A 25,545-nucleotide genomic window follows, 5' to 3' on the forward strand; every position below is an offset into this window, starting at 1 on the left:
TTAGAAGATACACACAAAAATCATTTGAAACCAAAACAGCAGCAACTTTCTTGCCTTTCCCTCCCTCCCCCATCCTTCGATGCCAACATCTGGTCAGCAAACATATTACAAATCAGAACCCACAACAAGCCCCACATCCCAGTGCCTCAGCTATTCCGAAATAGCCAACCAACAGAGCTTTGCAGCATGTCTAGAAAATTATTTCCAGCCCTCCAGGGGAGCAGTATTTCAATCTCATCACAGGGTTAATGGTAAGGCTCAAAGTGCACTCAAATACAAAAAGGTTGAGAAATGGCTTCTAATACTGCTATGCAGGTCTGAGCTGTGTAATATTAGAGTGAGCACAGCACAGCGGACCTTTAGATAAAGGTGACTTGTCTGCTTTAACTTGGCTTTTAAGTCTATCACTCTGTTTTCCTTTAACTTTACATTTTCTTCTCTAAATTGCAATAATTTCTCCCTTGCAGAGGGGAATTAAATTTCACTCTTCTACAGATATGCCTACATTTCAATGGGGGGATTGGGGGAAAGACTGTAGCTCGTGTAGAGGTACCCATGCTAGCTTTGGTCTAGCTAGCTCATGTAATGGCAGCAGTGAAGACATGGCTGCATAGCTTCAGCATGGGATATACAAGCTTGCCTGGAACCCTAGGTAATTACTCAGGCAGCTCGGTCATGCTGAAACCAGAGCTTCACTGCTATCAGTACCTGAGCTAGATAAATTAAAGATAGCTCAGGTATATCCACACATACTGCAATCAGCCCCCTGCCATGCAATGTAGACATACCCTAACCCCCACACAGTGCTCAGGAACCAGAACTAGAGGGCCCTGCTGGCCTTCAATAGAAGTGAAGCCACTGCTCCAGAACTGGCAAGCAGGAGAGCACAGACAGGCTATCAAACAGCAGCTGAAGAGACTGGCAGCTTCCAGAAGATAAAAGGCAGCTGCTACTCAAGCCCAGTATCCATAACATGCCATTTATCTTCCATGACAATGTATTCTTATAAAATGCAAGCTATTTATAAAAAAGAAATTAAACCCCTGAAAGGTAAATAGAAAATGTCCCTAATTTAAGCCTCTCTGGAGAAACTGGGATATTAGTTGTTGAGGAGCCCACTTGGGAGTTTAGGTGGCTGAAAGGAAGTTTCTCTGGTGCTGAGGTAGCTGCTGCTCAAGCAGCACTCTGCCTGAGGAGAGGGACACAAAGCAGAGCTGCCTAAAGAAGTACATGAGAATATTAAAGAAGAGGTGGATTTTTTTTTTAAACACAGCATTCAAATGGTTTGATTTTACTTTATTTTTATTTATGTATAGACATTCCTATGGCACTCAGAATAATATCTGTGCTCCGCTGAAGCCATGGATTTCTAATCAGCACCAATATCAAATAGGGAAGTACTTTCCACATTTTTACTGCTGGGAAAACTGAGGCATGAAGATTTGTTGGCTTAACCAAAGTCATAGGAAGTTCAAGGCAAAGGGAAAAGAAGCCAGATCTCCTGACTTCTGGTTCTGTGACCTAAAGGATGGTCTTGTTGTTTAAGGCATGGGATGGAGACTCAGGAGACCGACAGTCCGTTTCAGGTTTTCCCACTGACTGCCCATGTGATCCTGAGCACGTTACTTATTCTCTCCATGTTTCAGCTCCTTATTTACCTTTTCTCTTGGAGATGCTGCCAAGTTAAATTCATTCAAGATTAGAGTATCTGAGTGCTTCATAGCGATGGGATCCAGAAAAATACATAGTTAGACAGGCTTTTTTTTTTCTTTAACATTTAGAAATGCATGACAGATCTGTAGGAAAGTTTTGGTTTGGGACTTATATGGGAGAGTTTTGACATTACCTCAATATGGTTACTGCAAACTATCAATAAATAAATACATTCTATATATGAGTCAAGAGATGCCAAACAAAATGGAAATAAAACCAAACAATAGTTATCAAACTGTGCTCTCTCTGAGGAGCTTCCAAGTAGTAGTATGGACAGCTGGTTCTACTACTTCACAATCACAGAATCACAGTAATGTATGGCTGGAAGGGACCTCAAGCGGCCATCTTGTCCAGACCCCTGAGCTGAGGCAGGACCATCCCTGACAGGAATTTGTCCAAATTATTAAAAATAATTAAAAACCTCCAGTGAGGAAGATTCCACAATCTCCTCTGGAAATCTATTCCAGAGCTTCTTATAGTTAGAAAGCTTTTCCTAGTATCTAACCTAAATCTCCCTTGCTACAGATTAAGCTCATTACTTCTTGTTCTACCTTCAGTGCACATGGAGAACAATTAAACTGCAATTACCATATTTGAAGATGTATTAGGTCCCTTCTCAGTCTTCTTTTCTCAAGACTGAACATACCTAGTTTTTTTTAAATCTTTCTTCAAAGGTCAGATTTATTATTGCACTCCTCTGAACTGTCTCCAATTTGTCCACATCTTTCCTAAAGTGTGGTGCCCAGAATTGGACACAATCCAGCTGAGACCTCACCAGTGCAAATAGAGCAGGACAACTACCTCCCGTGTCTTACATATAACACTCCTGTTAATAAACTCCAGAATGACAGTCTTTTTTTGAAACTGCATCATATTCTTGGTTCATATTCAGTTTCTGATTCACTATAACCCCCAGATCCTTTACTGCATCACCACCACCTAGCCAGTTATTCTCCATTTTGTATTTGTGCATTTGATTTTTCCTTCCTAAGTGTAATATTTTGCATGTCTCTACTGAATTTCATCTTATTGATTTCAGACCAATTCTCTAAATTTGTCAAGGTCATTATGAATTCTAATCATGTCCTCAAAGTGCTTGCAACCTCTTCCAGTGTGGTGTTATATGTAAATTTTTATAAGCACACTCTTCACTCCATTATCCAAATCATTAATGAAAAAAATATTTAATAGTACCGGACCTATGACTGACCCCCTGAGGGACCACACTAGATAAGCCCTCCCAGTTTGACAGTGATCCATTGATAACTACTCTTAAAGTTATCTTATGGTCTTTCAACCAGTTGGGGATGCACCTTATTGTAATTTCATCTAGGCCACATTTCCCTAGTTTGCATCTGAGAATGTCATGTGCCAAAAGCCTTACTAAAAATCAAGATCTAAAACATCTTCTGCTTACCCCCTGTCTGCTAGGCCCATAACCCTGTCCAAGAAGTAATTTAGGTTGGTTTGGCATGACTTGCTCCTGACAAATCCATGCTGGCTATTCCTTATAACTCTATTATCTTCTAAGAACTTATAAATTGATTGCTTAATAAATTTGTTCCAGTACCTGTCCAGATATTGAAAGTCCTTTTTGTTCCTCTTTTAAAAAAATATGTTTGCCTATCTCCAGTCATCTGGGACCTCACCAATCCGCCATGAGTTCTCAAAAATAATTGCTTACAGTTCCAAGATTGCGTCAGCTAGTTCCTTAAATACCCTGGAATGAATTTCATCAGGGCCTGCTAACTTGAATACATCTGACTTACCTAAATATTCTTTAACCAGTTCTTTCCCTCTTTTGACTTGTTCCTTCTCCCTCATTGTTAATATTAATTGTGTTAAGTATTTGGTCACAATTTACCTTTTTAGAGAAGACAAGCAAAATAGGTATTAAACAGCTAAGCCTTTTTTAGAGGTCATCAGTGATTAGCTCTCTTTCCAAGCTGAGTAGAGGACCTACATTTTCCTTTGTCTTTCTCTTGCACCTAATGTATTAAAAGAACCTCTTGTCATTGCTTTTTATGGCCCTTGCTCAGTGCTACTCATTTTGTGTCTTTGCCTTTCTGATTTTGACCCTTCATGCTTGTGCTATACTTTGGTCTTCCTCCTTAGCAATTTGTCCATGTTTCCGCCTTTTTTTTTTTTTTTTTTTATTTTCAGGTCATTAAAGAGCTCCTGATGGAAGTTCATTGGCCTCTTACCATTCTTCATATCCTTCCTCTGAACTGAGCTAGTCTGTAGTTGTGCATTTAATATTCTCACTGAGAAACTGCCAGCTCTCCTGAACTCCATTATCCCTTAGATTTTCTTTCCATGGGACCTTACTAACCAACCAATTTTCTAAGTTTGTTAAGATGTGCTTTTCTAAAGTCCATTGTCCTTATTCTGCTTCTCACATTCCTTTCCTTTCCTTGTGAAATCCATCTTTTCATGATCACTTTCACCCAAATTGCATTCCACTTTGAGATTTGAAATCAAGAAGCATTTAACTTTCCAACAGTGGTACTGCCTAATGGTTGCCGCCCAGTTCAGGATATCTGTGTGTTGTCCAGAGGCTTTTTGGAAACACAAAATACCCAAGTGTCTCCCTACAACCAGTACCACTGCTTCATGCCTTTGCCTGGAGTTTTAGTCTAAATTAATCTGTGACTGAATTTGCTAATACCACCAAAACAGAAGCAAGTACACAGGAAGAGAGAACCAAACATCAAAGAAGTCTGGGCACCAGGGATCGCAGACGATGAAGGAAGAATAGGTTTTAGGGACTGTGACAACTTAACCATATTTACAGAAAGTCAATAGTTCTATTCCTATCATCACATTGGACACCTCAAAGTCAAATCTATATTTATCTAGTTTTATAGATTTCATATGATAATTCAGATGCTGACTGAGCAAGTCTGGCAATGCATCAGAGTGTTTTCTCTTAATTTGCACCTGCGTGGTAAGGACATCACAACTCTCACACTCTATAGGTACAAGAGTCGGCTCTTAAGAGCAAGGCTGTTGAAGGGGCATCCCATCCAACACACAGGATGATGAATGTGGGTGGTGGTCCTGTCCCCGAACACACAGGTTTTAAGAAGGATTGCATTCAGGCCTGAATGTCTCATAATCCAGATTCATTTCCTCATGTGCTCCTGACAAAGCCCTGTACAAAGCAGCAACCCAGCCTGGCCTTCTGCTCTCCTGAGAAGTGCTGCCATGAGCCATGTTCCCTGTGCATGTGGTGTAAATCTTCAAAAACAAAAACAACAGCCTCAGTGTTATTTGCCAAAAAAACCAACATAAATTTAACAAACAAACGAAAAATACGAAGACTTGATACTCTACGGTAAATATGAAATCCTCCACTCAGGGAAAGGAAATAAATTACACAGATACAAAGCTGAAGTGGATGGGATAGAATTGAGCAGCAAATCCCCTGCCTAAAACTATGTTTGTTTCCATCTTGACTCCTCATGACTCTCCTAATGTTAGTTATTCCATGGAACCAAACATCAACAGCTTGCCTTCAGTCCAGGTGCGAAGACAGAATTGGGAGAAGGATCCAGGAGAGAATTTTGATCATAAGAGAAAAGGGTTTGTGGTTTAGTTTACATAGGAAGACCAACAAAATATATTTCAAATTTGACATATTAGGAAATATGTACACAGTAGGAATAAAAATAGAGTTTTATCCCTCATTTTCTTCTGTGGATAATGAGTGACATTTTCAAACATGACTACAGAATTATGTACCAAACATGTGAAAATTCCCACCATATAACTTTAAAATGCAAATTGTAGTTAAATACACGTACACATTTTCTTTTCCACAGAAGTCATTATTTAGTATACTCATGCTATTTGTTCATTGGCTCTCAGAAGCAGACATGCCAAACCCACGGAAAAAAACACAGAAAGTGGGCTTGTAATTGGCTTGTGAGTTGCTTGTTTGCTAGTTTTTGGCTTGTAGCTTGTTGCTTCTTTTTTTTGATCAGCTCTTGGCAAGCAGGGTAAGGTGGGGGGAGAGAGTGTCGGGGTACACAGCGGGCCCACCACAGTCCCAGACTGCACGCTGGGGGGATCTAGTCACATAGAGTGTTGGGGTTCTTAGGGATTGACTTGTTTTGGCCTTGTTTTGAAATGGGATTAGCTTGATTTTTGACTTATTGTGAAAGTCGGTGTGCTTATTTACCGCGTGAAAGTTGGCAACTGTGCTCAGAAGCGTTCTTACATTCTCAGACAAACACCCAAGTAAACAAAGTGTTTAATGTAAGTTGACACTTCACACCAGTTTAGCAGAAGACTGCTAGGTTCCACCTTCTGTCTGCCCTGTCATCATAAACTCATCAAGGCTGGGACTTGTCTCTTAAAGTGAGCTGACTGAAACTTGGAATGTCCATTCTGTGGGAAATTCAATCATTTCAGAATTTCTTTTAGTCTTGAATTGGAGCAAAAAGTTGAAATTTCAAAATTTCCCACAAAACGAAATTTCCAAGGTAATTCATTTCAATAAAGGTGAAGGGCTTCATTTAGACTTTTATAATATCAGATGTCAAAACAAAGTGCTTTGACCTCATGGAACTAAACATTTTGATAATTTACCATCAAAAATAGTGAAACTGATATGTTCCCATGAAACGTTTTGATATTTTCAAATCTGCATTTTCCAATGGGAAATTGATTCATCAGAAGAATTTTGGTCAGCTTTTCTCTTACTCCGTACAGCGCCAAGCACAATGGAGCCCTGGTCTCAGATGGGACTTCTAGGCACTGCTCTAATGCAAACAACAGAGAAGACTTCTCACTTTTGCTTGTTAGCCACCAGTTCTATCCTGAGAAATATTTCTTCTGGAGGAGATTGTAATACATCTTCATGGCAGCTCCTACTAGGGGGAAAAATATGCCAGAGCCCTAAATTCAGATCCTGTGCATTTCTGTTGAACCTGAACGCTAAGTGCTCTGTCTTTACTTCAGGGAGGCTTGTAGATTTATATCAGCTGATGCACTTGCATACTCAACCACACTAAGCTGAATTGGCAAGATACAAGGAGATAACAGCATGAGAAAAGGAGCTAAATACCAAGAGCTAGATGGTAAACAGAGTGGAAAGACTGGAAGAGATGGGAGCAAATGAATGAAATACATCCCCAGCATGAAAAGATGGGTAATACCACATGGTTTAAATGCCAGGCACTAATACAAAAAAAAAAAAAAAATACTGAATGGTTTTAATTATACTTTCAGTATAAGGCATCTGTGCTTTTTCGCAGAGGGCCGACTTCCCTGCTAAGCCATACCTGAAGATAAAGTTGGTATCTGATTAATTTAGTGATTGCTGCTTTATAAAACAAATAACCAAGGCAGGCAGAGAGTTACTTACTTTACATATAGAAGGAATGATCTGGTGCATTTTCAGCCTGTGAAACACAAAGACGTCATAAACTGCTGAAACTGCCAGAACAGTCACTCCTTGCTCCTTCCACAACATGCTGCAGCCAGCACAGAGTCCTGTCCCCAAGATCCAGCCCCAAGTGCTGGCTGAGTAGCTTCTTGTAGAGCAATGTTTAACGTAACACATCAATGAGAGCAGAAAAAAAAAGCAGGCTCCAACATCAGCCCTCCCCACAATTCCTGCCACTGCTTCAGTGTGGATGGGATGAGACGCAAACAGCAGGCCTGCGATTAAGGTCCAATATCCATCCCCAAACAAGATTCTGGAGAAGTTTGTGAAAAGCCCGGTGACTGCAGCGTGTAACAGGACATTTACAAGGTGGTAGCTCCAAGGCTCCATGCCTCCAATGGCATGGTTAATGCGAAAGGAGAGCGTGCAGAGAGGTCGGTAGGACTTGTGACTCCCGCTGTGGGTGAGGAGGGTTCCCCAAAAATCGTTGTAGAATATGTGGGTCCAGGGGGTTTCTGGCAGAAGATCCTGGTTTGTCTTGATAGCTCGGCTATTAAAAAATAAAAACAAAGAAATGAATCAAACAGTCAGAAAGACACAACTGAGAAGATACAATCATATTGCTACAGCAATGAAAACAGGTCCTTATTTAGTTATTCTTTATGTTGTGCAAGCAAGAAAATGGCATTATGTCAATGCTATTTTACTTTGAGGTCTGAAATTTTACTAGAACACAAGAGGTGTTAAAAGTGTCTGTATCTATTGACTTTTTCTAAAATAAATTTCCATATAAATTGGCTTTTAAAACATTAGAAACAGATGTTATGCTGAAGCCATTAAATAAAACAGCCTTCGATGACATTCATCTGAGTCTAACCCATGAGCAATCACTTAAGATTTGATGGGTTATAATTAAAATGTAAGAGAAATATGAAAAACTGGCATTGCTGAAACAACTGATCCTCGAACAATTCAGAATTAAAACCCCAGCTGGCCTTTCATACTCAAATTTTAATTTAGATGTTAGAATGATTCTTACTGTCATGGATGAACAATAACTACAATAATGAAGTCACTAGATGTATGCATATTTTGTGCTTCTACATCGGCCCGTTCATAGACTTTCCTGTATATATTTTGCCTGACATAGAATTCTTAGAGAATGCCATAGGTGTGGCCAGAATACAGAGTATGTTAAGGATACAATTCCACCTTTTCTTCGAGTATCTTAAATTTATAAGATTTATATTTTACATTTTAAGATGTAGTACTCTATGAATTCTATGCTGTGGCTACCTTACTGTAAAAGTGAAACTTAGTGTAAGGGCTTAGTTTTATCCGTTCACAGTCTGCATGTCTACATTCAGCTCAGTAGAAACCTGTCCACCATAACATTTGCAAAACTATTTATTCTTACCAATCCTATAATCTGTATTTACAAATCACAATATGGGAGAAGGTGTTAGACCCACACAGCTTAAATAGATGGCCAGTGTGCAAATAATAGCTTGCCCCCATATGTGAAGCAATTTTTATAAAATTCTTGTTTCAAGATGCCTTGTTCTAACTATTAAACACAGAATGGACACTATTATTATTATTACTAAACATTTATATTACAGTAGCACCTAGAATCCAATCAGGTTGAAGCTCCATTGTACTAGGAGTTGTACAAATATAGTCAGTGATAGTCTCTGAGTTCAGATTTGCTAGTTATAGAAACATCTGTGTCAGGGCCTACCTTCCCAACTGGGACCAAATTTATACAACAGATAACCCCACACATTTACCAGAAACATCACATGGCTCGAAGAGGCCACAGCTAATGCAATTCGTTTGCCAAATCACATTTATTTTCACCAAGAGGCTGCAATATATTGTGGAAAACATGTGCACCAGTGAACTGAAAAATCACTTCACAGTTCTTTCCAGTGACAGGACACAGTTAGAGAACACCCCAGAGCAAAGGAGCAGATGGATATGCCTTTTACTTCACTGACATGCTTCACAATTTGTCAAAACCCATTTTTAAAGCGCCCTGCTCTCTAAAGAGAAGGGATGGAATCCTAGTTCCACTGTAGTCTTATTTAAGTCTTATGGCCACAGTTAACAGGATGGAGAACTCTATTCTGGGAAGCAGAGACCCTGAAAAAGACTTGGGGGTCATGGTGAATAATCAACTGACCATGAGCTCCCAGTGTGATGCTATGGCCTAAAGATCTAGTGAGGTGCTTGGAAGTATAAACAGGGGAATATCAAGGAGGAGCAGACAGGTTATAAAACCTCTATTTGGCACAGATGTGACCACTACTGGAGTATTGTGTCCAGTTCTGGTCTACAGTTCAAGAAGGATGTTGATTAATTGGAGAGCGTTCAAAGAAGAACCAAGAGAATTATTAAAGAATTGGAAAACATGCCTTACAATGAGAGCCTAAGGGAGCTCAATCTATTTAGCTTAACAAAGAGAAACTTAAGGGGTGACTTGATAACAGTCTATAAGTACCAAAGAGCAGAAATTTGATAAGAGGTATCTTCAGTCTTGCAGACAAAGGTAAAACAAGATTTTTTTTGTTGGAAGTTGAAGCTAGACAAATTCAGACTGGAAGTAAGTCATACATTTTTAACAGCGAGAGTAATTAATCACTGGAACAACTTATTAAGGACTCTGATGGATTCTCCATCACAAGAAACTTTTAAATCAAGATTGGATTTTTTTCTAAAAAGATATGCTTTAGTTCAAACCAGATTTAATTCAGGGAAGTCCTATGGTCTGTGTTATGCAGGAGGTCAGATGATCACAAAGGTCCCATCTGGCTTTACAATCTATGACTCTACGAAGTTGATGGACAAATTCCCACTGAATTCAAAGGGGCCAGGATTCTACCCAATATGTTGAGAAAAGAGTTACTAGAACACTATGACGTGAAGGTTCTTCTTCAACAACATGGAACACAGAGATAGAACAATATGTTTTTCCATACTCACTCCTTCCACATGGATGCACATGCACTAGAGAGATGGGCCAAAATCTAGTCTTTAAATTTAGACTGGGTTGAGGAAAGGCCTGAAATTCAGATCTGAAAGAAAATGTTGAAGCTGAAGTCCTTTCCTGCACTAGAAAGGATATAACAGACACTTTAGCAGCAAAAATATAAAAAGTGGTCTCAAGAGTCTCATATAGGCCATCTTATTTTTTATGCCATTATTTTAAGGGACTTTGTGTAAGAGTGACATTTCTTTAATAAAAAATGCTTATATGCTAAACTGTAGCAACTCCATGCAAATATTCTAAATGCCATGTAGCTCAGCAGTTTCATTGTTTAAAGCACATTCCTCTAATGCCTTTAGACATGCTTAGTGTCTGCATGTCCTTTTGTCTCTGCACGTATGGAGGTTATGAAGAGGTCGCCATAAATCCTTTAAAGATCTGATCATGCCTCTTAAACAGTTTACATTTTTCATTTTGAGTTCTGCTTCTACCATGAATCAGGTTGCCCGTGTTTGTTTTCCCAACCCCACAAACACTTTTTCATTTCACTACTACTAGTAGAGGACTTCTTTTATTTTGAGGGGATAATTTTTGTTTTTAAAGTTTTTATCTGCTCCTGCTCTCTCGGAAATCTGAACAGATCCTCTGTTTGTGATTTCACAATTGGCGATAACAGATTTGAGAGCGACCCACAAAGGAACAGAAATTCACATGAGACTGGAGAAGGTCTGGGGCTAGATACTGCACAGAATTACAACTGTTTTTTGGGATAACAAAGTTCAAGGCCTCAGCTGACATCTAGATTATATGGGGATGGCAGCACTGGCATAGATAAATCAGCCTCCCAGCGAGCATGGCTAAGAGTGACTGAAAGATACACTGACGTAGTATGGAAGCCCCTTTAAAAGTTAAATATATTCTCCGAGGCAGAAACCCCAAAGGATAAAATGGCAGTGCTCCTGCCACTGCCCTAACTCAGGCAGAATGTGTATGTGTGTGGGGTTTTGGCCACTTTTCTAAAAACAATGATAAACACCATTACAAAAACCATACAAGTAACTGTTTTAAATATCAAAGTCATTAAATGATGATGACCATCAATACACAGGAATAACAACGTACAACACAGTACTTCCCCAATAGATCAGCTACACTTAATAAGGAGTGAAGTAGGGTACAAATTCGTACTTTTTGTAAAGACCTCCCTTCGTGACTAGACCCATCATCCATATTCTCCTTCCCTCCAGAAGCTAACCATACCTGTCTCATATTTGCAAAGAAGCACGTGCAGTCTAAAACCACTGTCACTCAAGTATTCTTTACAGACCTACCAACAAATCTGTCATAACTCTAACCCTTTCCAGTTTAGAGCTCTTGATCTGCAAGCCTTGATTTAATATTTTATGTACCACACTTATGTATCACATTCGGCTTAGGTATAAAATCCACCTGACATCTCTGAAGTTTCAGGAGAGCGGCAATGCATGCAAGCGAGATAGCATAGCATACCCAGTAAATTTCATTTTAAAAAAAAAACATAGAACTTGCTGGTTCCATAGCATTTTACTTGATGGTTTAAGTCATATCAAACAGTCTGTCTCCTCTCTGCTCCAAAATCTACAGTACTGACAAATTCATTCCCTCCGATTATTTTTTTCTGAACAGTTTACAAGTAAAGAGGACTCTGATCATGCTCTGGAGTGTGAGGAAACACAATTAAACAAAAGTTAAGTGTCCTGCAGCAAAGAGGCAGTCCCCTATAGGCCGCTGGCTAGCATTCAGCTACCACTGTTTCATATTATGCAATCTAATAAAAAACATTCTTGGCCAACATTTTTGTCATTCACTGCACAAAAGGATGCAGGAATACAATTTTCATAGAAACATCAGAAGAACCAGGCAGTACTAAGGCATATTGCAAACGTCAACTTTTAAAAAGCAAGGAATAGGAAGTTTCACTATTGCTGTCTGAAGATAGACCATACTACACAAACATTCATAGAGTACATAATCCCCAGAGCTCATTGAGAAAGTATTCTCCAATACCACTCTCTAAAAGGAGAATGGAAAATGGGAAAGAAATGTGAATTTTAAACTAGGCTGAAGTATTAAAAAAAAAGGTACCACAAAGTGGCACTGACTTTCTGTGCTACCATGAAACAGACTTGTGGACTCTCAATCCTAGGAAAGAAAATTATCAGTTTACATCATAATAGCTTAGTAAGGTTTCAAGAGGCAATTCTTGCTAATGGACATAATAAAAGAAATTCCAAAGGCATTCACAGCTCTGAAGAAGAACTGGAAACTCTGCTCTCTCTAAAAGGCAGCAGGTCACAGGGGAAGTTGTTTTTCAAAGCTCCAACACAACTGGCATTTTTACTTTCAGCCAGCCACAGACAAGATTTGCCGACTTGTTCAGAGAACCTACTTTCTTCAATTTTTAATGCCTGCCCATTTCAGACGTCCCAGGAGAATGGGATGTCTTACTCATAGTATCAAAATGGATTGGTTTTGAAAAAAAAAATTCTTATAGTCAGCCATCAACACATCTGAAAATGGAAGTCTGACAAAGACAAAAGCTCTGATGGCAAAACAATTCCTATCTCCTCATCAAAACAAAAAAATCTCTAGCACCAGCTATAGAATATTTATTTGCCTGTATCTGTGCACATGTAGGAGCACAAACATGACTCAAGCAAGACTGTTTCAACAAACTCCAAGAATATGAAAGATGCAATAGTTCACACTCACAAAAATCAACAGACTTTTTTGAAATTAACAGCTATATATGTCCTAAATGTATAGGCTAGTGCTAAACTGATCCAGGTGTTATCATCAGAGTAAAAAACCAGATGTGACATTTTAAAATGATATAACACATTAAACCATGTGTCCAGCTTTAACATTGCTAATGGTCCCCACATGTTTAAAATGAACATCAGTATTTGAAGTACAGAACATATTTTTACCAAAACGAGAACACCTAAATACATGCAAGAGTCTGTTGTCCCACTTGGGCTCACGTCAAAAGACAGAAGTCTAGCAACATGCTGTACTGGTAAAGCTCCATTTCTTTATTCCTGAGATCCTTTTGGAATACTGTAAGTCAGACCTCTGCCACTAAAACCACTAGCAAGAGTTATTGATACTTTGCAAAGTCAGAAAATTTTTCCAAGTGCATATAATGTCTTAACAGTTTAGCCCAGCATCAACACATTAAAACTTAAGTCATTCAAATGTTTAAGTACGTATAAGCACTAAGGATTTAGTACTGAATGCTCAAAAGGAGTTAGGCATTGTGATACAATACCTAACCTCTAGGCACCTAGAAAATTACAGGAACAACACTGATTCACAAAGCTTGAGTTAGGCACCTAGACTCCCTATACAATGAATGGGGACTGATAGGACCCTTAGACTGACATCCACAAAAGCCAGCACAATAGGCAGGGAGCTGCCTAACCTAGCCAATTGGAGATAATGACGTGGGGTGTATGTACTAAACCCCACCTTTCTCAGAGATGTACTTGTATCCAATTAAAAGGAAAAAGCTACAATATAGAAAAATAAAGTCAGTATCAAGCCTACTTCTTTATACTGTGCCTAGTAAACTTCTGCCAATACGATGGATCTTTTATATGAGTATAAACAGATTTACCCATGTCACTGAAGAGGGAAATCATTTATCTTGTGTAATGTAACACAGCAAGAAAGAACTATGCACTGAATATGTTGCTGGTATATGGGCCCTGGAATAAGATGTAAAAAATGATTATAGTATTGATAAGTCCTGGACCATCAGTAACAGTAGTTCCATAGCAAACCCCGTTATCTTAGTGAAGTAACTGAAAAAAACAACATGTATCGGGCCTTTAAGGACATTCCTACTCAGAAACAGCCACAGATCAGCAAAGCGCATAACCACAAGCTTAAACTGAGGTGGGCAAATTTTTAATCTGAAAGCTGTTACAAAAAAAAGAAAGATTCAGGTCAACTGAAACATTTTGTGAATTTGTGTCTATTTCAGCTAATTGTTTCATTCTATTAAAAAAATCCATATGTCAAAACAATTCATTTTGATATTTCTGAAATAATATATTTTCATTTTTTCAGAGTAGATTTGGGTACCATTCACAAAATGGGCGGTGGTTGAGAAGGAGGTGGTGGTGATGCTGCTGCTCATCTTATACTCCATGTCTCAGGGATTATATCCTATAATTTTCTTTAACAGTCATTGGGCCAGAGCCACTGGGAAAAAGACTGTGACCAAGTGCTGAGGGAACTCACCTGAGAAGGGGAGACACCCAGGTTTCCAGTCCTGTGCCAATGAATATTATTTACACAGAGTGAAAGAGCTTCAATAGGAGAGGCATCCACCCCAGAAGAGCCAATAACTTGGCACTCCTCAATTCCAGGTGAGATGTGTGTTCAAATCCCTGCTCCAGAGCAAGGATTGAAACCTGAGTGTCCCCTCCTGCTATATGAGTGCCCTAACCACTGGCTGTAAAAGGGGAGAACATCACCACTTCCTCCTTTGTGAATCTAACTCTTCATTTCCTTTGCTTTTATTGAAAGTCTCCCAGCCAAAAAAAAAAAATAAAAAAAAATAAAAATCTTTTGGGGGAGTCAAACAAAACCTTTTGTTTGACCTGAAATACATTTTTCCAACTTTGATTCACTACTGAATATTTTTTAAAAAAAAATCAGTTTCACTTTGACCCAAATCCAAATTTTATTTTATTTTCTGGAACTGCCAGCAAACCAATTAATCAGTTTTTCCACACAGTTCTATGTGGAAGGCGTTTCCTGAACTGGGACGTACATGAATCATAGTTTTGTAAGAGTGAAGGGAGCTAGATTTAGCTTCACACATTCATAAGGACTATCAAAACATTAATACAAAGACAAGAACAAAATGCATAGAGAAAGGTTACAACTTCACAAATGTGCCATAACCCCTTGTGATGTCTAACACCACAGTATAAGGTGCTGTATCCTTTCAACATTTTACAAATTCCAGAATACCGTTGAAGAGAATTATCTTTCAGAGTGACATAACATTTCCAGAATGTGGAAAAAAAAGTTGAAATTAGTGAAAATTACAGTCAAACACAATGGACTTGAGAATTTAGAAACTGTGCTTTGATTTTTTTTATTACCACTATGCAAGATGGCAACCAGTAGCCTATTAATTGCCAGTTCCTAAACTCCAAATAACTTTCTGAATGAAGAATTCTCTCTGCATTATTCCAAACAAGGAAGAGTGGCTTAGGAGCGACAGAAACAGTAGTGTACTACACTGGAATGCTGTTGGGCACTAGCTGGATTTCACTAAAGAAGTGTGCTGCAGTTTATTGATTTTCTTATTGACTAAAAGGCTTTGAAAGCTTTAAATAACTAAAGGTTAAAAATGTCTTGGCTACAAGAAGGTTGAGATACTATATAAAATATTGTCCTCTTCAAATATGATCCTTTCAATAGCTAATTTTGAAGTGTTCAGACATTTCCTTCTCTTCCATCATACCATAAGAAAATAATCTTCCGAACATAAGAATGAGCATTCTGGATCAGACCAATGGTCCATCTAGCCCAGTATCCTGTCTTCCCACAGAGGCCATGCCAGATGCTTCAGAGGGAGTGAACTGAACAGGGCAATGTACTGAATAATCTATCCCCTGCCATCCAGTTCCAGCTTCTAGCAGTCACAGTTTTAAGACACTCAGGATTGGGTCCCTGACCATCTTGGCTAATAGCCATTGATGGACCTATCCTACCCGAACTTGTTTAATTATTTTTTGAACCCAGTTATACTTTTGGCCCTCACAATATTCCCTGGCAACAAGTTCTACAGGTTGACTATGTGTTGTGTGACGAAGTACTTTCTTATGTATTGTTTTAAACCTGCTGCCTATTCATTTCATTGGGAGACCCATTCACGTGCAGGGGTAAATAGCATTTCATTATTCACTTTCTCCACACTATTTATGAGTTTATAGACCTCTATCATATTCCCCCTTAGTCATTTCTTTTCCAGGTAGAACAGTCACAGTCTTTTTAATCTCTCCTCATATGAAAACTGTTCCATACCCCTAATGATTTTTGTTGCCCTTTTCTATACTTTTTCCAACTCTAATATATCTTTTTTTTTAGATGGGGCAACCAGAACTGCATACAGTATTCAAGTTGTGGACATACCATGAATTTATATACTGGCATTATGATATTTCCTGTCTTATTATCTATCCCTTTTCTAATGGTTCTTAACATTCTGTTCACTTTCTTGACTGCTGCTGCACATTGATCATATGTTTTCAGAGAACTATCCACAATGACTCCAAGATCTTTCTTGAGTTATAACAGCCAATTTAGACCCCATCATTTAGAATGTTTAGCAAGGATTACGTTTTCCAATGTGTATTACTTTGAATTTATCAACACTGCATTTCATCTATTATTTTCCTGCCCAATCACCCACTTAAGTGAGATCCCTTTGTAAGTCTTCAGAATCTGCTTCGAACTTAACTATCTTAAGTAATTTTGTATCGTCTGCAAACTTTGCCTCCTCACTGTTCACCCCCTTTTCCAGATCGTTTATGAATATGTTTAACAGCACTGGTCCGCGGGAGGAAACCACTATTTACCTCTCTGCTGTAAAAACTGTCCATTTATTCCTACCCTTTGTTTCCTATCTTTTAGCCATTTACTGATCCATAAGAGGACCTTCCTTCTTATCCTGTGACTGTTTACTTTGTTTAAGAGCCTTGGGTGAGGGACCTTGTCAAAGGCTTTCTGAAAGCTCAGGTACACTCTATCCTAAATTTTATTTCTGAGTCTGCTTCCATATACTGAAGAGGCATCGTGCCTTAGTAGTAACCTTTGATGTACCTCAAATATCCTCTGTTTTAGGTACCAAAACCGTCTTCAAAACACACCCACACCCACATGAGACTACATAAAATCTGAAGCCCTAATTAAGGCTGCTGCATAGCGTAGCCCAGCACTGCTTTAGTATCCAGAGTTTGGGGGGGGGGGGGAAATGAATTTTGAGTAGTGGGAGAACTAAATATCTTCTGATGTTAGGTATTGACAATCCGTTCTCAGGAGGTAGCAGATAAATGTAGGATAAGGAGAAGAATGGCTCGTGTCTTAGAGAAGCTCAGGGAGCAGACACAATCACTTACTGTTCACAATCTTTCTCTAAGAAACCTCGCTGGAACAGATATTTAAATCTTCAACCAGAAAAATGTGTTATGTTCCTCTTTCCGTCAGTTCATCATGGTGTTTACCCCAAACAATACTTTATGGCTAATTCTGTTCTGCTGAGATATCAAGCTCTTGCATGATGAGCACTTTGGTTATTCTTTTGCAGCATTTTGCAGGCCAGCCAGTAGTTTGGAAATAGCTCAAGATTTTGATATAAAATTTAATGCCAGCTCCTGATACATGGCCAGAATTCATAGTTAGAACCTCCGCTGACCTTTCAAATCTATTTTAGTTGATGAAAGTGGGCCAAGCAGGCCTTATTAGATTTACTGTTCTATGGTGGAACATGACACTACACTATTTCTCTTCCCTATTTTCCCTCTGAAGAATAAAATAAAATAAATAACTTTACCACATCTACATACAGGAACTCAGAACGGAAAATACTAAAGAAAATATGAGGCATTTCAAGGCTCCAAAATGTAATAGCTACAGCAATTAAAGCGATGCAGACAAAGAAATTTTGACTTTATCTAGATTTATAAAATGGGCTTGAAGAAATTCCTTGTTTTACAAGCTGACTATACCTACATAAAACATCCCATCTTGAAACAGTAAATAAATCCAAGGAATAGCTGAGACAGTTTAGGTTTGCTGTGCTATTCATGCAGCAATAATCACTCATTCACATGTTTCTGTTCTTTTGAATATACTGTGAAAGCGGTTGGTTTTTTGAAGAGAAAGGGGTTTCTCTTATATACATTTGTGTCAGTCACTAATTTTGAAAACCTAATTTTAGTAACCTTGTTTGTACAAAAAGTCATGCAGTTAAACAAAATACTTTGCTGCAACTAAATTCCAGAACATTTGACTATTGCAAATAATTGTTTCTAAATACTGGCCTCTGCCACTCAGTAAGAGTTTAACTTTAAAGTTAAGGCCTAAAATAGGCTGGTCCACAGACATCCCAAAGATACTAAAACCTGGATTTTATTCCAGTGAGACATACATGGGAGTGTACAGAGGTAGAAATTAACAGAGGAAACTTCTCAAAAGCACAACAAGGACACAGACACAGTCTACTTACCTTAGCTCAAAGAGAATAAAAAGTGCTTACTTACAGAAAATAAATTTCCTTTCCTCAAACCTTGTGTTTATTTGCCCCAAAAAAACCTTCATTACCAAGGCCTGGTCTACACACAAAGTTGCACTGTTCAAGTACAGATGTTAATTTAAACCAATGTAGTAAAACCTCTGCACACACAAAGTTGCACTCTCTTACATTAATTTAAACCTGGCTTATATTTGGTTAGCTTGCATCTGGAAGACCTGGTCTACGTACAAAAATACACCAGTTCATATTGCTCAAGTGAAATTATCATTAAGGCTATGATTTTGTCATGGAGGTCGCAGAAGTCATGGAATCTATGACTTCCAGAGACTTCCATGACTACAGCCCTGAAGCAGCAGGCCTGGAGCTGTCAGCTGGGACGACACAGCTCCCAGCCATTGTGGGTGGTGGGCGGATCTCAGAGTTCTCAGCCGCCACAAGCAGCAAGGGGACTGAAGCGGCAAGGGGACTCTGGAGCTCCAAGCTGGGGCCCCCACCACTTCCCAGCTGACTGCAGGCAGCGGTGATCCCAGAACCATTGCGTGTTGGACCCGTCTCTCCCTACCCATTTTGTCATGGATATTTTTAGTAAAAGTCATGGACAGGTCACGAGCTTCTGTGAATTTTTGTTTATTGACTGTGTGACCTTTATATTTATAGCAATATAAAGCACAGTCTTTACCCAAGAGCTTACAATCTGAATTTAAGAAAAGACTTACCTGGGCGGTTAAATAAACAAATGTAGGAGGTAGTGGTAACAATAATGAGACGATTGCCCCCCTCTCAGTAGCTGGAAAATTTTTATAGGCAACATGCAGAAAATTACTTCCCTCTTTCTCTTTTTGGTAGTTGCTCCCTTCCCCTTGAAAATATTTGCTAGGATACCAAAATGCTTTTCTTTTAAGGACTTAAAAAGGTTTATGGGGTTTTTTTATTTTAATATTTTCAAGGGATGTTAATTATGGTGATTTTCCCATATCACTGCATCTAGTCTGAGCACTAGGCAGCCATAGTCTTCAAACATTCCAAGTCACATAATACAGAAGTCAAAAAGTGTTTGGTATCAGCTGGTTGTCTGTTCACTAATCTTCAAAATCACCACTGCCCAATCTTCATAATCCAAATTTCTAATTTCTCTTGTAGAGAGATACAGGGGAGTATACTGTGAGTAGCTATTTCCAGTAAGACAAGGGAGAAAAGAGGGCAAAGGAATTTTTACTGATGATTAAGGCCTCAGACCCAAAGTTAAACTGCACGCAAACCATTCTGTACTTCCAATGGAATAGTCTGTGGAAACAGGGAAAACCTCAAGGAATGAAACTCAAGCATGGAAAACAAAGCCAGTTTAGTGTGATGAAATAAGCAATAAGTTTTTTTTTTAAATTAAAACTTTTCAGTTTAGCTTAGGTTTAAATTGCTCTATGAAAAAATTCTACACACCAAGTACTATTGAAGCATTTAAAATTTCTTATTTGGTGTTACATAAAAAGAGGGCAGTTCTAGTATATGGCTGAGGAATCATAAGGGGAAGAATTTAGGAGAACAAAGCCTAAACTTAATTTCTTCCTGAGAAAGCTCAACCACAGGAAAAATGGACAAGTTTGGTGATGATACAAAGAAACCAAAAGTGATACAAGTCACAATGGAAGGAATGGTGTTCCTAGCCTCTGTTTGCCAGAAGCTGGAAATGAGCAACGGGATGGATCACTTGATGATTACCTGTTCTGTTCATTCCCTCTGGTGCACCTGGTACTGGCCACTGTCGGAAGACAGGGTACCAGGCTAGATGGACCTTTGGTCTGACCCAGTAGGGTCATTCTTAACTAGTGTGTAAAAGTTAGAAAATAAATATAAAAGTAAATATTTAGCCTGTAAGTTTTCATTGGAGGGCATTCAAAAGGCTTTTATTGGTTGCTGTCATAAATGAAGATTAGATTAAAAGCCATGCCATGAAAAAAGGTTATCAGACCACATAAGGTTACATTCTGATTTCAATTATGTTGGTGCAAATCCAGATTAACACTGTAATAATCCCGGATTTATATTAACGTCACAGAGATCAGAATCTGGCACTGCGAATTTATGGAAGGGATAAGCTAAAATACAACTACAGTGAAACTTTAGGGGTTAATCCTGTGAAGCCATGGGAGTTTGTTTTACCAGAGCAAGTGTTCAGTCTTTCAGCAGAATTTTTAGATTTCCAAGCATAAAACAGGACAATCTGAAATTACTCCTTCCTATATTTTTAGAACAGCTTTTAGGAGGTAGATGGTGAACAAAAGAAAGAGTTTCAGTTCACCTTGAATGCTATTAGCAGAAATCGTACCTTAAATCAACCTTACTGGTAGGGTTGCCAACTTTCTAATCGCACAAAACTGAACACCCCTGCCCAGTCCCCTGCCCCTTCTTGAGGCCCCGCCCCAGCTCACACCATCCCCACTCCCTCTGTTGCTCACTCTCCCACACCCTCACTCACTTTCACTGGGCTGGGGCAGGAAGTTGGGGTACAGGAGAGGCTGAGGGCTCCGACTAGGGGTGTAGGCTCTGGGGTGGAGCCCGAAATGAGGGGTTATGGGTGCAGGAGAGGGCTCGGGGCTGGAGCAGGGCATTGGGGTGCAGTGGGGGCATGAGGACTCCAGCTGGGAGTGCAGGCTCTGGGATGGGGCCAGGGATGAGAGGTTTGGGATGCAGGAGGGGGCTCCGGCCTGTGGCAGAGGGTTAGGGTATGGGAGGGGGTGCAGGGTCCCAGAGGCGCTTACCATGGCTCTCAGGAAGCAGCTGAGTGTTCCCTGCAGTGCAGCCCCGAGGCGCATGGGCGGCCAGAGAGGCTCCATGCACTCCCCTTGCACCCATAGGCGCCACCTCCGCAGCTCTCATTGGTCGCAGTTCCCAGCCATTGGGAGCTGCGAAGCCAGCACTAAGGGCTCCCACTGCACCGCCTACCAAACTTTTAACAGCCCGGTCAGCAGTGCTGACCAGAGCCACCAGGGTCCCTTTTCAACTGGGTGTTCCGGTCGAAAACCGGACGTTCTGGTCAAAAAACGGACACCTGACAACCCTATTTAATGTCCATAACACTGCAACTGCACAAAGTTGAGATGAATTAGCACTGATCTGAGACAGTAGCAGATTTCTGAAACAAGCCTATCTGATTCCATGCTGGAGCAATTGACTGGATATATATTTCTGTACTGGTTACATGACCACAGGGGTGTTCTAAATTCAGCTAGTTTGGGATAGATTTGTTGTGCACAAGTTCAGTTGCCCAGGTTTGTTAGTTTGAAAGTTCTTCATGTTCATCTCTTTCACCTTTAGTCATGAGGTATGAGGCTTTGTTGCTGTTGTTGTGTGTTTTGGAATCAGTCTTTGCCCCACTGTAGTATAAATTTAGAGACTAGACAAATTTGGTGAATACTCCACATTATAAATTCACATGTCTACAAATGTTGCTCTTAAAGCATTATCTCTCTACTCATCTTCCTCTCCCCAAGTTTACACCTGTCCAAAACCATAGAAACAGAAATAAAGCATTAATCTTCCTGTAACATCCTACCTTAGTTTAATACGCTATCCTAACATAAAACCTGTTGCAACATGGTTTTAAGAAGCTAAAACTCTAGCCTTCCTTTTGCCTATCCACAACTCAGAGCCAGCCTTCAGTTTGCAGTTATCACCTTCTCTCTGGTAGTAACTCGGATGCTGTACAAAAATTAACAGCTACTTCTCAGCAAATTCAGTTTTTCCTAAGGAGTATCGAGCTGAAACATGAAGCTCCTTTTGCAATTCTACTAAAAGCCAGACCCATTTGCAAACCCTTTGGCTCAGCTCCCTAGTGCTACATTAAAGTATATCCACCTTTCACAAGAGCAGCACACCAAGACTACTGTATCTTTCTCTGGCAGTTGAAGTATCACAGTGCCACAAAAGGCTAAGCTATATCAAGATGCTAGTCCTCTTAACACAGCAGCAGCAAGTCCTGCACATGAAGTGGACAAATAGGATGAAACAAACAAAGCCTTATACAATTATCAAAAGCTTTAGAAATGTATTCAGTGTAAGTCTTCAAATATACAAGAGAGTAGCACGCTGGGATGTTTTGCTATACACATGGTGGATTGGGAACTTCTCTAATAATCTGCTAGTTTTATTTGGGTGTTTTCTGTATGGATATATTGGTCTAAATCAACAGGAGAAAAAGCAGGCAGGAAAGAAAAGGATGCTTCAAAACTAGCCATACTGCAAACACTTGAGAGATGTTAAGGGACAATGCCAGGAATATTAGCTTTGAAAATGTTGCCCCCCGTGCCCACTAGGTAACCTACAAAACTGATTTGGAGCAGGACAGGAAAAGGCCTGCAAACAGATGAGGTCAAAGAACTCTGGAAGATTTAAAAAGGAATATGCTCTCAAGAACAAAATAGTAGTTTGGGGTAACAGAAAGACACAGGGACCCACTGGAATTGTCTGAAAAATTTAGGCCTACCTAGGTTACTATCAGAGAATGGTAATCCTTTAGGCAAGATAGACATGTGTCTATCACCCTCTCCATCCTCCCTTAAAGCAGTATACCCCCTTCCCTGGCACGTCAGACAACAGTGGCCCTGCTTAAGGTTCGGTGCAGTCGTTGATTGCAGTCAAGGATCACAGGGAAAACCACTGTCCCATGAGCTAAAAGTGAAGTGACAATGGGATATAATATCTGACCTTGACTGGAGAGATTATTTCCCCCTAGAGAGAAACAGGCATTTAATTCACATAATTAAAGTGTGAGGAGAGCAATCTCCTACTTTTGTTTAAATGGATATCAAGCTCCCCCATGAATCTTGATATAAACTGAAGCACAAACTTATTACTTACAGAGCCACGGAAGGCTGCACTGTAGAGGCTTCAATAGTTCTCTTCACTCTCTCCCATAGCATTACAGGCCATCAAAAGTTTAATGAAGAAAATTATACTCTGTTAGGGTGTGTAAAACAGCAGGATGTGTTTCTTCATATTAAAACCAACTTGGAGCAACAGAAGAAATAAACAGCTTTTGCACTGCAAGACTTATTTCTCTTTCTGCAACTCACTATTAATCTCACTACATAGTTGCTTGAAATTTTACAGATTTCTCTCATAGAAAATTAGTTGTTTACAATAATAAAAAAGCTGCATATGTTTCCATAAATTCCCCAGACTCCTAGCATATTGCAATACAGCAAAAGGTACCGAAGGGTGAATTCTATCATCTTGTAGTAACTACAGAAGACTTTGATGCACAAGCCCAAGAGGATGTTATCCTCAGGAGTAATCCCACATCTCGCCTACTAAAAGATGTGGTACGAATGGTCATTTGCATGCATATTAATCTGATCCACTGCTAAGAGAACAAGTTTGACAAGCGTTGAAGACACATGGGGTTACCAGTATTCGGTATGCAACCATTTTGGAGTGTTTACCAAACCAAAATCTTGGTTGTGCTAAGCAGCACCATCATTTTCCATTCAGCTATGCACTCTCTACACTGAAACAGAACATGAGATTTTCCAAATTCTAGTCTTGTAAGATAGAACCTGCAGAAGTAAATAAGACTGGGCAGCACAAGCAATCCCTGGGGCTATTATGGAGACAGGCATTGGTAGTTCTCCAGAAACCAGGAGACTAGCTTATCATTAAACCTGTTGGTTCTAAAAGTTTGAAGTCCCCATACATTAAATCTAATAAACAGAAGGGTCCAGGCATAAAAGAACAGACTTGAATTCCAACATTTCAGATCACTAGAGTATGTAACTTACTATCACTCGACTGTTATATTAATTGAAATGGAGATCTGAGGGCATGTCTACACTTATCGGGGAATCTACATGAGGCGATGCATCGGCGGTCGATTTAGCGGGTCTAGTGAAGACCCGCTAAATTGACCACAACCTGCTAAATCAACCGCAGCTCACTCTCCCATCCACTCAAGTACTCCACCAGATCGAGAAAAGTAAGGGGAGCCGACGAGAGAGTGTCTCCTGTCAACATCACATAGTGTGGACCCCGCGGTAAGTAGATCCAAGCTACGTTCATTTGACTTATGCTATTCACGGAACTCAAATTGTGTAGCTTAGATTGACTTTTCCCTTCAGTGTAGACAAAGCCTTAGATACACAAGCTGGTTTTAGTTGTTATTTTAAAGCCACATGCCAACACAGATGAAAGCCTAAATTAAAAGTTTACTTCTGTGGGCTGATGTTCTAGAGGTTTATACATGAATCAAAGTCAGGTGACTTATTTCCAATAGCTATAAAAATATAAAATAAACATTGGATCCAATGACCTCAGAGATGTGCATATTTGTGGTTGTGGCCCCGGGTAACCCTGAAATCAGCAATTCCATTAGGTCAGACTTGGTGGCACATAGCCAAGCTCCTGTGAAGAGTTAAAGATGTTAGACAAACTTTGCCTTATGCGTTTATCTGAGCTGTTTGGAGTCAGGACCACCTATCAATTACAGATGTCCCATACTTAGCAAAAAGAAGCTATTCAGCCAAATGCTAAGAGAACATACCCACACTCTGCTGTGGAACATTAGCTTTTTTTAAGTGGGATGCAAAGGACCAAAAAGGGAAGCCAAGGAAAAAATTACCTTAACATGAAACACCAAGTTATCTAGAGGTGTTTTTATGTACATTTTCTCTATGACTGAGTCACGCAACATTTCTGATACTATTTAATTACAAGAATAAGATAAAGAAAGGTCTCTGAGTATGTCAAAGGGAATATATGACTAAAATGTGGAGCTGTCCAATATTACGAAAAGATGAGAGATAGCGTTAATAACTATCACAGAACAAAGAAGTACATGAGGGCATTGTGCTCTGTGATATCTGGAAATCACAAGACCTCTTGCTCATTTCCTTCTCCAAGGTGCAAAGAGCTGTGCTGGTTAATCAAAAACAATAAATGCCACAATGGACTGGGGACACTGAAATAACCAATTCCCATTCCCACAAAGGTCAGTTTAAATGTCCACGAATGACTACCATAATCTTATGGATAGCCCACTAAAAATCAGAGAACCTATTAAGAGGCAAAACTCAGCATTTAAATCCCAGATTCAGAGCAATAAAATTGATCAAGGCCTTCTAATTAACACCAGGTTTGTTTAGA

At 39.5% G+C, this 25,545-nt stretch overlaps 1 protein-coding gene across 5 annotated transcripts in view; it reads right to left on the bottom strand.

Moving 5' to 3' along the window:
* TMTC2 (transmembrane O-mannosyltransferase targeting cadherins 2) overlaps positions 1–25,545 on the bottom strand; it is a 379,331-nt gene that overhangs the window by 229,017 nt on the left and 124,769 nt on the right. For all 5 annotated transcript variants that reach the window (XR_012156727.1, XM_073327618.1, XM_073327617.1 and 2 more), the window contains exon 2: positions 7,085–7,655. Coding sequence is in view for 4 of the 5 variants with exons in the window: in XM_073327618.1 (XP_073183719.1) it covers positions 7,085–7,655 (571 nt within the window). In the remaining variant the exon portion in view is untranslated. The remainder of the gene's footprint in view (positions 1–7,084; positions 7,656–25,545) is intronic.

Source organism: Lepidochelys kempii, chromosome 1, assembly GCF_965140265.1.
Source record: "Lepidochelys kempii isolate rLepKem1 chromosome 1, rLepKem1.hap2, whole genome shotgun sequence".
Classification (NCBI taxonomy): Eukaryota; Metazoa; Chordata; order Testudines; family Cheloniidae; genus Lepidochelys; species Lepidochelys kempii.